At 38.0% G+C, this 14960-nt stretch overlaps 1 protein-coding gene across 1 annotated transcript in view; it reads left to right on the top strand.

The window, feature by feature from the left end:
- LOC102840448 (chromosome unknown open reading frame, human C9orf72) overlaps positions 1 to 4717 on the top strand; it is a 32135-nt gene extending 27418 nt beyond the window's left edge. The window contains exons 9-11 of the mRNA XM_006863013.1: positions 2781 to 2838; positions 4135 to 4244; positions 4349 to 4717. Of these exons, the coding sequence (XP_006863075.1) occupies positions 2781 to 2838; positions 4135 to 4244; positions 4349 to 4535 (355 nt within the window). The 3' untranslated portion in view covers positions 4536 to 4717. The remainder of the gene's footprint in view (positions 1 to 2780; positions 2839 to 4134; positions 4245 to 4348) is intronic.
- Positions 4718 to 14960: the final 10243 nt, after the last annotated feature.

Raw genomic sequence — 14960 nt, 5'->3', positions numbered from 1 at the left:
TGATTTCTTAACTGCTCCTTCCATGAGTATTGATAATGGATCCTCCTAAAACTAGGCTATTTGAGGTATTATTTATTCATTTCTCTATGCATGCCAATCCTGGCATTATATAATTGTCCCTACTGTTTCCAGTCCTTTATTTGTTTAAAATTTCTTACCTTGTTACCTTGGATTCACAGTGTGGCATTGTAAAATAAGCATTGGACTACAAGGTCACTTTGAACTGCAGTGTCAGTGATTCAAACCCACCAGCTGCTCTTCAGAAACCCAATACCGGATTGCTGTGAGTCAGAACCAACCCGATGGCACATGACAACAGCAACCTTATTACTTTATTAAATGTTTCTGTTAACCCTGTAACCTGACTATAACTTAGCGTTACAGCAACTTCTTTAGTTAAGGTGAAAGAAGAAATAGGAGGTAAAAATGAAGGGACTGGTCAAAGAACAGTAATTTAAAATTTATTTTTTAGTAAGCAAGCAAAGTTTTGCTCAAGGTAATACAGAAACGGCTACAATCATACATTGACAGAACTTCCAGAGGTTCAAGCTGGATTCAGAAGAGGCCGTGGAACGAGAGATATCATTGCTGATGTCCGATGGATCTTGGCTGAAAGCAGAGAATATCAGAAGGATGTTTACCTGTGCTTTATTGACTACGCAAAGGCTTTCGATTGTGTGGATCATGACAAGCTATGGACAACATTGAGAAGTATGAGTATTCCAGAACACTTAATTGTACTTCTAAGAAATCTGTACCTAGACCAAGAAGCAGTTGTTCGAACAGAACATGGGAACACTGAAAGTTTTAAAATTGGGAAAGGTGTGAGACAGGGTTGTATTCTTTCACCATACTTATTCAACCTGTATGCTGAGCAAATAATACGAGAAGCTGGGTTCTATGAAGAAAAACGTGGCATCAGGATTGGAGGAAGACTCATTAACAACATGCGATATGCAGATGATACAACCTTGATCGCTGAAAGTGAAGTGGACTTGAAACATTTACTTATGAAGATTAAAGAGCACAACCTTCGATATGGATTGCATCTCAATGTCAAGAAAACAAAAATCCTCACCACTGGACCAATAAACAACATTCTTATCAATGGAGAAAGGATTGAAGTTGTCAAGGACTTCATTCTTCTTGGATCAACTATCAACACTCGCGGAAGTAGCAGTCAAGAGATCAGACGACGTATTGCACTGGGCAAATCTGCTGCACAGGAACTTTTTAAAGTATTGAAGAGCAGAGATGTCAGCTTGAGGACTAGGGTGCGCCTGACCCAGGCCATTGTGTTTTCAATAGCCTCATATGGATGTGAAAGCTGGACAGTGAATAAAGAGGATCGTAGAAGAATTGATGCCTTTGAGTTGTGGTGTTGGAGGAGAATACTGAGGGTGCCATGGACTGCCAAAAGAACCAATAGATCTGTTTTGGAAGAAGTGCAGCCAGAATGCTCTTTGGAGGCCAGGATGGCTAAGCTTCGTCTCTCCTACTTTGGACATGTAGTCCGGAGGAGACAATCGTTGGAGAAGGATGTCATGCTGGGTAGGGTGGAGGGTCAGAGAAAAAGAGGAAGACCTCCAACGAGATGGATCGGCCAGGTGGCATCATTGATGGACTCGGGGGTGGCAGCGGTGGTGAGGTTGGCCCAGGATCGAGCATTGTTTAGTTCTGCTGTACATGGGGTCGCTATGAGTCGGTTCCGACTCGATGGCACCTGACAACAACAACAACAACATCTAGATGGAGCCCTGATATGGCATTGTAGAATAAGCACTATACTGTTAACCATAGAGTCTAAAGCTCCAACCCACCTGTGACTATGGACTGCCCCGTAAAGATTTAGTCTCACAAACCCTAGCTAGTGTTGTGCTACGAGTTGGAATCAACTCAATGGCTGTGGGTTGGTTTTTGTTTTTGTCTTTTTTTTATATCCTAGCTGCTCTATTGTTGTTGTGAAATGCTATCAAGTCAGTTCAGATCCATAGCTGCCCTGTATAGGGTTTCCAAGGAGCGACTGGTGAGCTTGAACCACTGACCTTCCAGTTCAAAGCAACTTTGCAGTTCTGTGCATTTTCCTACAGCTGCACACCAGGACTCCAGCTGCTCTGTTAAACAGTGATTATACCAAGTGTGAAATTATGTGTTGAATTCTCACTCTGATCATTGCCAAGGTAGTTAACACTTTCTTAGATATCTGGTTCAGGTTACCTAAGAAAGGTGAGTCATTTGATGAAAACACAGTGGTTTTAGATAGTTATCTGGGTGTTCCTTAATCCCATTTATTATTTCTTAACATTTATCCCTGTCACCTTTTTTCCCCCTGAGCTGCTTATTAGAAGTTCCTTGTAAATGAAATTTTTATGTTGTGTTTTGATAATTGGTTGTAGTGATGGTGTATTTATTTTTTTCAGCATTTTGTAAGGTAGCCAGAATTAATAATTATGCTTATTCATGATTTAAGGCTCTCTTTCTTATTTTTATTATTTTTTTTTTTAATAAGGGTACTGAAACAGTTAAGTAGATAAATAGTGCCTTTCCTGGCAACTGCTCATGTTCTTAGAGAAGAATAATTGCACCTTGATCAACACCAGTAATATACAAATCTATCTCTGAGTTAAAATGAATATCCATTTTATATCTTCAAATGTACATATGTATACCTTTAAGTTTATAGTCATATAAATATATTTTATATGATATCCCTGTTTACCATCTGGGTAATGGCAGTGTATATAGCCATTTCAACCCTTTGACTTTTTTTTTCTCCTTAGGAATATTTTTCAAGATGTCCTACACAGAGACACTCTGGTAAAGGCCTTCTTAGATCAGGTAAATGTTGAACCTGAGACTGTGAATGTTTTCTTTTTGTGTAAGTCCTGCAATGCCTGTATAGGTATAGCATCATAGAGTTGTTTCTATCTTTTGTAGTGTTTCTGCTCTTCCTAAAGTATATAAATGATTTCTGTTTTAAGTTATTAATGTAATGGAGTAGACTGTATATTAATTAGCACATAATCATACAGTGTTTCCCAGTTCAAACCATAAATACTTTCAATTCCAGCACCAACCTGTAACTCTGGGGCTTTTTGTGTGCTGGTGGGGCTGGGGTAGATATTGTTTGTCTATAGGAGTCCTGGTGGCACTGTGGATAAAAGTGTTCAGCTGCTAACCAGAAGGGTGGCATTCAAACCTGACAACCTCTTTTCCAGAAAGATGTGGCAGTCTACTTCCATAGAGATTTGAGCCTGGGAAACCTCACAGGAAAATTCTCCTCTGCTCTGTGGGTTCCCTTTGAGTCTGAATATGTTCAATGACAGTGGATTTGATATTTTGCTTTTGGGTTGCTTATTTGCCTTAACTGAACAGAAATGTCTTGCAAAAATGAGTGTCTCTTTTCTTTCAAAAATAGAGTCTTTATTATCTCATTCTTTTGAAAAAATCTACTTAATTATACATTTGAAGAAAATTATAGAATACATAGGAGTTATTTATCAATATAACAGAGTCTTGTCATAATGCATTCTGGGGATTAGACCAGAAAACTGTGTTATTGATGTAACTTTGAAATAATGAGTTCCTTATGTTTCACTAGCAATTTTGGATCCAGGTCAATGTGGTTGGTCTGTGACATACTGCATAGTTTCAGGATAATTCATTGTGCTGTAATTCTGTGCTTTGCAAGCTAAAATAAAATCCCTCTCCACACACAGCCCCATCCCCCTCTTTCCCTACATGTGTACCTTCAATAATTTAGGGATATGAATGTCTCAAAACCATAGTCTATAAACATGGCTCAATTTCTGGGAGCTTCCATTTTATTTGACGATTTGGTCAGAAAGTGTTAAGTAACAAAACTGGAAGTAATTTGCATCACAATTTTTAACATTAAAATAAACATGGATATGTGTTGAGGTCCAATGATAAATTTGAATGCATTGTCAGGTTGCTTGGAGACCCACCACTTCCATCACGCTCCCATTGACTAGGGGGCCATCACAGGAACTGATTGAGGAGAGCTCCTCTAATTTCATTACCAGCCAGACCCATCAATACTGGATGTAAATCTGCTGTATAATCCAAATTACAGGAGAAAGCTACTTATCAAAATGCTTCCCTTTCCTGCAGGTCTTTCATTTGAAACCCGGTCTATCGCTCAGGAGTACTTTCCTTGCACAGTTTCTACTTGTCCTCCACAGAAAAGCCTTGACATTAATAAAATATATAGAAGATGATACGTAAGTAAGACTCCTAAACAGGAGGAAGCTCTGGTATGTGGTATTTGTTTTGTTTACTTTAGACATTTTCTCTATTCTAATTTTTGTTTTTTAATTATTTGTAGGCAGAAGGGGAAAAAACCCTTTAAATCTCTTCGGAACTTGAAGATAGACCTTGATTTAACAGCAGAGGGCGATCTTAACATAATAATGGCTCTAGCTGAAAAAATTAAACCAGGCCTCCACTCGTTTATCTTTGGGAGACCTTTCTACACTAGTGTACAAGAACGGGACGTTCTGATGACTTTTTAAATGTGCAGCTTGCGAATTACACTTCATCACAATCATGATTACTGTTTAACATAGCTCAGCGATATGAGAAGCACCAGTTCTCTGGTCACGCCCCCAGAGTCCTACTCTACAATTGCTAGTACTGGCAGTTACACTACAGTTGTGACAAGAAATTTGTTAAGGGAATGTCAGCTGCATCCTGAATGAACTTTCTTGGGATATAGACTTATGTTTACAAATATAAGAAAAAATTACTGTTGTCTTTTAAAGATATAATGGTGATAGGTTATCAACTTGACCACAACTACTGTTTTTTGAAACTTTTATGATTTATGGTTTACATGTATCAAAGTGAAATCTGAGTTAGCTTTAATTAGATAACATGTTAGTTGGCTTTCCATCTTTTACTATTCCTTGGTGTGTGATTTTGCTGTAATACTTTTGTTATCAACTGAAAATTAGTGCACCTGAATCATTCAATGTCCACCGAAAGGAAATCAGCTTGAACATAGTTTAAGCTTTAGAAAGCCAAGTTTGATCCAGTGGATGTTTAATTGAAATTCATTATTAGGCCCTATTTTTTTGTAGGCTTGGTCCTGAGAATTCAATCTGTTTAGAAACGTTAAAATACTCCCTGATTATAGTGACCCAGATCAGGTTATTTTGTTTGTTTGTTTTATTGCTACAGTTATTAACTATCCTGTACAGTTGAGTTCTATCCAAGAAAGTATAGGAAATTGGCTTTTATGTTTTAAAGTTAATTTTATTAGTTTTGAGCCAATTTGAACTGTGCACCTCTTGTGCCTTTTTTTTCCTTGGAAGAAGTCAAGATTTCACTGGCCAGTCATTTTTTTGTTTGCCCCTTGCACAGTCTTACCTTTTACCTGATTTGGCAATCATTGTAACTCTGAGGTTATAGAAAGCAAGCAACTAGTAAGCTCTTTTTTCAGGAACAGAGAAGAGTTTCTCATCTTTTTCCTCCTGATATTTCTGCGTTTCTTCACTTGCAGGAGAAACTGGACTGAACTGTTGCTTTACCAGGTGCTACTTGGGCAGGCCTCAGTGGTCCGTGTCTTTTATTTCCTTCATGTGTTTGAACCATTTTGCTAGCTATAAAATAACTAACAAATTTTTCTATATATAAACACACGTAAGTATTTTTATTTAAAACTGTGGAAGTAATACAAAAGGGAAAAAATATTTCTAAGAAAGGGATAAAAGTGATAGTAAACAGGGAATGGAAGCAAATACTGTTGAATGATGATGCACGGTGGAGACTGTAGTCATTGCAATGAAACAATGGTGTAAAGCCAATGTTTTCCCATGTAACCTATCAATTCACAAAAAAAAACCTTACCAAAAAAGACGAAGAAGTGCTAGAACCCTCATACCCAAGTCCACCAAATTTAACCACAAAGAACACATTTGATTCTGAAAGGTCCTAAATACCTTTTCACATCACAAATTAGAAAGGCGTAAACATCTTGGATTTTAGACACACATTGACCTAGGTGACTAATATATATCATTTGTTCAAAGTCATGAAAAAGTTTATGATAGCACCGTGTAGTGTCCCAGAGTTGATTCATTGCCTTTCTACAGATTAGATTCTTTTTTTTTTTAAATGCTGACTGATTATTTTATTTGGCTGGTTTTATTCAGCTGTTACACAGAATGCAATTGTATAGTGAACTAAGTTATTAAAGCATGTGTACACATTGTTACATATCTTTGCTCCTAGATGGAGAATTTTGAATAAATACCTTAGAAATGTTGTCTCTTCCAGTCATTTGTTCAGGAAAAGCAGGATCATGATACTTGAAGATGATTAGCTCCATCTTGTACTCTAAACCATTTTTTCTCTTAATTGTTTTTTCCTTTGCTTAATTTTTATCTTTTGAAATATATTTTGGTACCTTGCATTTACTTGATATGACTTTTCTATACAATTTCTTCTTCATAACCCACCAGGTGATAGGGCTTGTTGTGATTGTCAGGTGCCATCGAGTCGGTGCCAACTCATAGCAACTTCATGCACAGCAGAACGAAACACTGGGCCAACCTCACTACTGTTGCCACGCTTGAGGCCATTGATGCTGCCACTTGGCCAATCCATCTCGTTGGGGGTCTTCCTCTTTTTCTCTGACCCTCCACCTTATCAAACATGATATCCTTCTCCAGCTACTGGTCCCTCCTGACAATATGTCCTAAGTATGAGAGACAAAGTTTGGCCATCTTGTCCTCCAAGGAGCACTCTGGCTGCACATCATCCAAAACGGATCTATTGGTTCTTTTGGCAGCCCGTGACACTTTCAATATTCTCCTCCAAACACCATAACTCAAAGGCATCGATTCTATGGTTTTCCTTATTCACTGTCCAGCTTTCACATGCATATGAGGTTATTGAAAATACCATGGCTTGGGTCAGGCGCACCTTAGTCCTTAAGCTGACATCTTTGCTTTTCAACATTTTAAAAAGGTCTTGTGCAGCAGATTTGCCTAATACATTCCGTCGTTTGATTTCTTGACTGCTGCTTCCATGAGTGTTGATAGTTCATCCAAGAAGAATGAAGTCCTTGACAACTTCAGTCTTTTCTCCATTGACAAGAATGTTGTTCATTGGACCAGTGGTGAGGGTTTTTGTTTTCTATAATTGAGATGCAATCCATACTGAAAGCTGTGCTCTTTGATCTTCATCAGTAAATGTTTTAAGTCATCTTCACTTTCAGCAAGCAAGGTGGTATCATTTGCATATCTCAAGTTGTTAATAATGTAAATAAGGTGTATAAGACTCTTAAGGCTGCGATTGGTTAGTTTTGCCATCCAGCTAGTTTGAAAAGCAGCTACCTCAGAAGCAGGAACAGGCAATCCCAGATCATCAAGAAAGAAGAGTATAATTGGAGTGTGAGATCCCTACCTGGAAAAGTAGTGACAACAGAGGTGATATGGAGCAGTTGTAGGCACCTAGACCCGTGGACTCAGTAAATCTGTGTGTCTATGGGCAGGAGCTAGGCTTACAGAATGTGCCCTTTGGACCTTGAAAGGAGCTTGGCAACACCGAGCAGGGCAGAGGCTGCAGGACCACATGACTGTAAGGTTGACGACAAGAGAGAGACGTGCCTGCAGTTTTGCAGACGAGTTCCTGACAGGAAAATTGTTGCATCCTGAGTTGTTTTTTGATCCTGAATTGTATCCTGTTCACTTCGCTAATAAACTCCTTAGTGGTGAGTGTTGTTATGAGTTCTGTGTGTCTATTGCAATGGATTGTTGAACCCAGATGTGAAGCAGAGAGCGCTGTGGGAGGGACAGTTGTCATCAGAGGTGGGATTCATTGCAATGGGTCCAGACTCATGGAAGCTAGACATGGCCCCACGTGGTTTCGCATATATTTTAAACCTGTTCTGTGATGTCATTGTTGTTGTTGTTGTTGTTAAGTGCCATCGAGTCGGTTCCGACCCATAGCGACCCTGCACAGGGTTTCCGAGGGTGTAAATCCTTACGGGAGTAGAAAGCCTCATCTTTCTCCCGCGGAGCGGCTGGTAGTTTCGAACCGCTGACCTTAAGGTTCGCAGCCCAATTCGTAACCACTACGCTACCAGAGCTCCTGTGATGTCATAGTTGCTGTTAAGTACTGTCGAGTCAGTTATCATTCATAGCTACCCTGTAAAGGGTTTCCAAGGAGGGGCTGGTGAGCTTGAACCACCAGCCTTGTGGTTCAAACCGACCTTACAGTCCAGCACCTTAACCCAGAGCGCCATACCAGGACTCCTATAATAATATTAATATAACCCAAATTGAAGTTCATCATTCCATGTACCCTGTTATAGGTGTTCAAACTAAAAGTGTAAAGAATCTAAGCTCTTTATAAAACAGAAAATAAGGTTTAGTCACTCCTGGAAAAAATGACATTCATGAATCTTAACAGTTGAAAGAATTATTTAAAAGAGGATTTATTTATTCTAAAAGATGAAACCAAAACTTCATATTATGTTGCAAAGTATATATGTGACATTTACTTCTATCATATATTTATATGGACTCCAGGTTTGGCACTATAGGATTAGCACTAGACTGCAAACCACAAGGTCGGCAGGTGCCATCTGGCCTGGGGATCTGTTTCTGAAAAATCACAGCAGGAAATTCCTCCTCTGAAATATAAGGGCCATCACGAGACTAGAATACTAGTCTCATTTATCACCATGAGTTGAGCAGATGGCAACTGTTTAAATTTTTGGTGGCATTTATTTAATATGTAGAAGTAAAATATGTGACCATAACTGCACAAAGGGAGAAATCGAAGAAGCATACTATTATACACTTCATATACTGTGTGTTAAATGGCAATATGATGTAGGTGCTGCTAAGCACCAGGTCAGCACTTCAAACCCACCAGCCAGTCTCCAGGAGAAAGATGAGACGCTCTGCTCCCATAAAAAAAAAAAAAAAACGTTGTCTCAGAAACTCAAAGGGATGGCATTAGGTAAACCTCTTTAAAGTATGCAAGAGCAAAGAAACCAGTTTGAGGACTAAGGTGCATCTGACCCGCCGTGGTATTTTCGTAGCTTCATGCACATGTGAAAGTTGGACAGTAAATAAAGGAAAACCATAGAAAAATTGATGCATTTGAGTTACGGTGTTAGAGAAGATATTAAAAGTACCATGGACTGTCAGAAGAACAAACAAATTTGTGCTGGAATAAATGTAACCAGAATGCTGCTCCTTGGAAGCCAAGATGACCAGACTTCATCTCTCACACTTAAGACGTATTATCAGGAGGGACCAGTCCCTAGAGAAAGACATCTTGCTTGGTAAAGTGGAGGGTCAATGAAGAAGAGGGAAGAACCCTTCCCCCCCCAGAGATGGATTGGCACAGTGGCAGCAGCAATGGGCTCATGCGTAACGATGATTGTGGGTAATGTGTCATTCTGTTGTGCACAGGGTTAGTATTAGTCAGAATGGACTTGACAGCACCTAACAACAACAACAAATACGATTGCTGTGACTCAGAATTGACACGATGGCGGTACTTTGGTTTGGAGTTTCATCAATGGATTTGAACCTCCAGCCTTCCAGTTAGTAACAGTCACTTAGCCATTTGTGCCACCCAAGGACTCATTTTGAACTGTGCTCCATTGTTACTGTATTTGCTTTATTAATATCAGACAAAATAGGTTTTAGAACAAAGAATTACCAAGGATAAAGATCACTGCATAATGATAAAGGGGTCAGTTCAGCAAAAGGATATAAGCTTAAATGTTTATTTACCTAAAAGCAGCTTCAAATATACATGAAGCAAAAATGGAATTGCAAGAAGAAAGACAAATCCATAATTACTGTCAGAGATATAAATACTCTTCTCTCATAGATTGATTGAACAAGACAAATCCAACTTGATGTAGTTCTCATTGTTTCATAGTGTTTTATGCCCATAATGAAGCAAGATAGACCATATTTTACTAGGTCAATGAGGGGAACACTAACACTAGTGAGATACACATATTTAGAATATTCAACTTTTTGAGACCAAAAGAGTAGTATTTACTCATAGACAAAGTTCAAGAGGGTTGGGAGAGAAGGAGGAGTAGAAACAGGAAGGAAATGGGATAAGTGATACATTGAGGGGATTCTAATCAAGATGAAACAAAATGAATTGTTGAATGGGAAACTAATGATCTACTCTGTAATCTACCTTCACCCAATTTACAATTAAAGGTGTTTTTTTTTAAGTCCACATTCTTAATCAAAAATCAAGTCTCAAATTTAAAAGACTCCAATCACACAAGACATGTTGTCTGATCGCAGTGAAATGAGATTAGAAACCTCTAATACAATAACAAATGTATGGAGAAAACATTGGAAACTTGTTAAGTGGCTGGTGGGTTTGAACCACTGACCTGTGCTTATCCTATAGCGCCGCATCAGAACTCCATTTGAAAACTAAAGAACGCTTTTAAAAGAGGAAGTAATTTCTAAGTTATTTGAGCTTTTGGATGGAATGAGTGCGGAACAGAAAGATGCCAGAGTATGGTGGAATGACTTCCTGAAGAGTGAAACTCATCCTGCCTCTGGTGTCCCCACTGCCATCCATTCTCACACTGATAACGGTATGATCCTTCTGAAATGAATCTGATGATCTCTTCTGCTTTAAGGACTCTCCATCAATGGCAGAATTAACTCCCAAATCCTTGGGACACAATCTGTTCATCTCTAATCACATTTTCCACCGGTCTCTGTAGTACAGATGTCTTGTGTTTCCCCTATTACACTATTCCGTTGTTTGCTTGTGTTCCCTTTTAGTTTAGAAAGGAAGATCCTTGTGTTACATTTTGGTAAGACACAGGACTTACTTTCATTAAATATTAGATACATGTACTAATATAGGAAACATTCCTTTGTCTTCTCCAAAGAGAAGAATCATTCCCCACAAATTGGGATGAATTCTTTATGTATTCAGAAAGCTTTTGTGTTTTTTTCCTAACTCTGAAAGTTCGTTAACATTTCAAAGACTTTAGGCAGTGATTTTCAATCTTTTTGAAGTAGTAACAGTAGTAAATTACTTTTTGTTTCTGTATTTGTGCCTCACTATCTCATCTCTTACTGAAATATCCTTTTAAAATTAACTGCTTGATAATTGCTAAGCAGTTTTCATCAGACTAATTAGGACAATGGTAAGTATCCTGTGGAGTGTGGACATTCAAGTAATCTGATCCAGTATTTAGAAAATCATTCTTGAGCTTAAAATTGGCTCAAACTGGCACCTTCTGGCATTTGCTTGTGGGTGGGGAATGTGGAATGCTTTGAAAACAGAACGGATTTGTCAAGTTATAAAACTCCCTTAGGACTAAAAGAAAACAGCATTCATTGTTTTAAAACACCATTGTTTGTTTTTTCTACTATTCTCTTTTTTTGGATCCTGAGTCTACCTCTCCTATGATGTTTCTGGAGATGTGACTGGAAATCTTTTTGTTGTAATTGTTCAGGATGTTCAGAACAAATAGAAAAAGTCAGCTTTAAACATAATGAATTCTTTTTAGTTGTCACTGTAGGTATGTAGTAGAGTTTTAGGAGCATGCATCTTGGGAACAGAGTGTAAAGATTCAGATCCCTATTTTTCCCCTTCCCAGCTATGTTACCTCAGACAAGATATTTAACCTCTCCATTGCACCTCAATGTCCTCATCTAATCAACAAAAGTAAGAGTAGACCCCACACAGTGGGATTGTTAAAAGATTAAATGGGTTAACACACAGAATGCTTGGAAGGGTAACTGGCACGGAGTAAATAAATGCATGATGAAATTTTGTTATGTCACCATCATCATCATCATTAAACAGGTGACTGTGGAGGTCCCAGGTTTGATCAATTCTACAGACATAATTTTAGGTAGTACCATCTCATTAGCAAGATTATTAACATGAACCTATCACTATCACACAGAGCCCTTATCCTGTTTTCAAATCTGCGTCCAGTGGTTCATTTCCACTGCTACTTTAGGATTATCATCTCTCATCCAGATGAATCCAGCAGTTTTCTACCTTCTGGTCTCTATGATTTCACCTGTAATCTACCTGCCTACCCCTGGTTCAATTCATCTCCACACTTTAGGCAAAGAACTTTTTAATATAAAACTTAGTTCTCACTCCGTTGCTTTATAAACACTGAATGACAAACCTCTGTCTACAGAAAAAGCTAACACAAGGAAATTAAGTAGATTTCAAAATAAAACACTTTAATGTGTAAAGAAACTTAATAAATTACAGGATAACCTAAAAAAATTAATGCACCTTCACATTAAAATAAAAGATTTGATAAACATTAACACAACAGAAATGAAAATGAAAAAAACCTACAAAAAAATTGTTGTTAGGTGCCATCGAGTTGGTACCAACTCATAGCGACTCAACACCAACTCTGCACAGCAGAATGAAACACTGCCCGATCCTGGGCCAACCTCACTATTGTTGCCACGCTTGAGTCCATTGATGCTGCCACTTGGCCAATCCATCTAGTTGAGGGTCTTCCTCTTTTTTCTCTGACCCTCCACCTTACCAAACATGCTATCCTTCTCTAGCAACTGGTCCCTCCTGACAATATGTCCAAAGTACGAGAGATGAAGTTTAGCCATCCTGGCCTCCAAGGAGCACTCTGGCTGCACTTCTTCCAACACAGATCTATTGGTTTTTTTGGCAGCCTATGGCACTTTCAATATTCTCCTCCAACACCCTAACTCAAAAGGATCAATTCTTCTACTGTCTTCCTTATTCACTGTCCAGCTTTCACATGCATATGAGGTTATTGAAAATACAATGTCTTGGGTCAGGCGCACCTTAGTCTTCAAGCTGACATTTTTTGCTTTTCAACACTTTAAAAAGGTCTTGTGCAGCACGTTTGCCTAATGCAATATGTCGTTTGATTTCTAGACTGCTGCTTCCATGAGTGTTGATAGTTGATCCAAGCAGAATGAAGTCCTTGACAACTTAGATCTTTTCTCCATTGATAAGAATATTGTTTATTGGTCCAGTGGTGAGGATTTTTGTTTTCTTTACATTCATATGTAATCTACTGAAGGATGTGCTTTTTGATCTTCATCTGTAAATGTTTTAAGCCCTTTTCACTTTCAGCAAGCAAGGTTGCATCATCTGCATATCGCAGGTTGTTAATGAGTCTTACTCCAATCTTGATGCCACGTTTTTCTTCATAGAACCCAGCTTCTCGTATTATTTGCTCAGCATACAGGTTGAATAAGTATGGTGAAAGAATACAACCTTGTTGCACATCTTTCTTAATTTTAAACCATTCAGTGTTCCATGTTCTGTTTGAACAACTGCCTCTTGGTCCAGGTACAGATTCCTCATGAGCGCCATTGTGTTCATTTTGTTCACAACAAAATAGAAGTGCAAAAAATGATGTGGAACAAAGAAACCAGTAGCAGCACAAAAAATACACAACAAAATGATAGCACTCATTTCACACCTATGGATAAGTAAATGGATTCAGTGCACTAGTCGAGAATAGCAGAATTGGATAAGGATCCTTCAATATGTACTCTGTAAGAGACACACCTTCCATACAAAGGCAAAAGTAGACGAAAAAAGGATGAAAAAAATAAACCAAGCTAACAGTAATCAAAAACAAGCAGGAGTGGCAAGTTTAATCTCTGATGAAATAAACTAAGGCAAAAACTATAAGAGACAAAGACATTATATCAATTATATATTGATATATCATTATATCAAGGGTCATTTGAACAAGAGGACATAACTGTAATATCTATGCTCCCAATGAAAACCTCAAAATACATAAACTTTAATAGAACTGAAGAAAGATAACTCTATAATAGTGGTTGTTGTTAAGTGCCATGGAGTCAGTTTTAACTCCCTGTAAAGGAATCCTGGTGTGGCACTGTGGGCTAACGCGTCAGACTGCAAAGTCATTTGAACTGTAAGATCAGTGGTTCAAGTTCACCAGCTGCTCATTGGAAACCCTATACAGGGTCGCTATGGGTTGGAATCGACTCGACGGCACTTAACAACAACAAAAGGTACCTGAGACTTCAAATCTGCAGGAACAGAAAGCCACATCTTTTTCCCATGGAGCGACTTGTGGTTCTCCATTCAGGGCATATCCTCTGGAGCCACCGTGCTCCCACAGTAGTAATAGAAGATTCTAACACACCACTTTCAATGACGGGCAGACCAACTAGGATGCAACTCAACAAAGACACAGAAGAACTAAACAACATAATAAAACCAACTTCACCTCATAGATAATATACAGAACACTAGACTCAGCAACAGTACAATATACATTCTATTCTAGTGCACATGAAACTTTCCAAAATGGACCATATGTTAAGCCACAGAGCAAACCTCAAATTTAAAAACATCAAATATTACAAAGCATTTTCTCAAATCATAAAGCTGTAAAATTCAAAATCAACAATAAGAAGACCAAAGGAAAAAAAAAATACATGGAAATTGATTAACACCCTGCTTAAAAGCTACTGGGTAATAGAAGAAATAAAAAATATTTCAAAGTTCCTTGAATTAAACAAGAATGAAAGCACAACATACAAAAAACCTTTGGGACACTCCAAAGGCACTTAGCAATTTTTAGCAATAAATGCACAAATGAAAAAGAAAGATCCAAAATCAACACCTTAACCCAACATCTCTAACAATTAAAAAAAGAACAGCAAGGTAACCCACCAGAAGAAAAACGATGATAAACATTAAAGCAGATAAATAAAAAAACAGAAAAAAAATATAATAAATCAACAAAACAAGAAATTGGTTCTTTGAAAGGATTAATAAAATTGACAAACAATTGGCAAATCTAACAATGACAAAAAAGAAGATACAAATAACATGAATAAGAAAACATGGATGTCATCACAACAGAACCAGCAGAAATAAAAAGGATAATAACAATACTATGAAAACTTGTA

Source organism: Chrysochloris asiatica, unplaced genomic scaffold, assembly GCF_000296735.1.
Source record: "Chrysochloris asiatica unplaced genomic scaffold, ChrAsi1.0 scaffold00053, whole genome shotgun sequence".
NCBI lineage: Eukaryota > Metazoa > Chordata > Mammalia > Afrosoricida > Chrysochloridae > Chrysochloris > Chrysochloris asiatica.
Note: the sequence above shows the minus strand (reverse complement) of the source record. Positions and strands in the feature narration are given on the sequence as shown.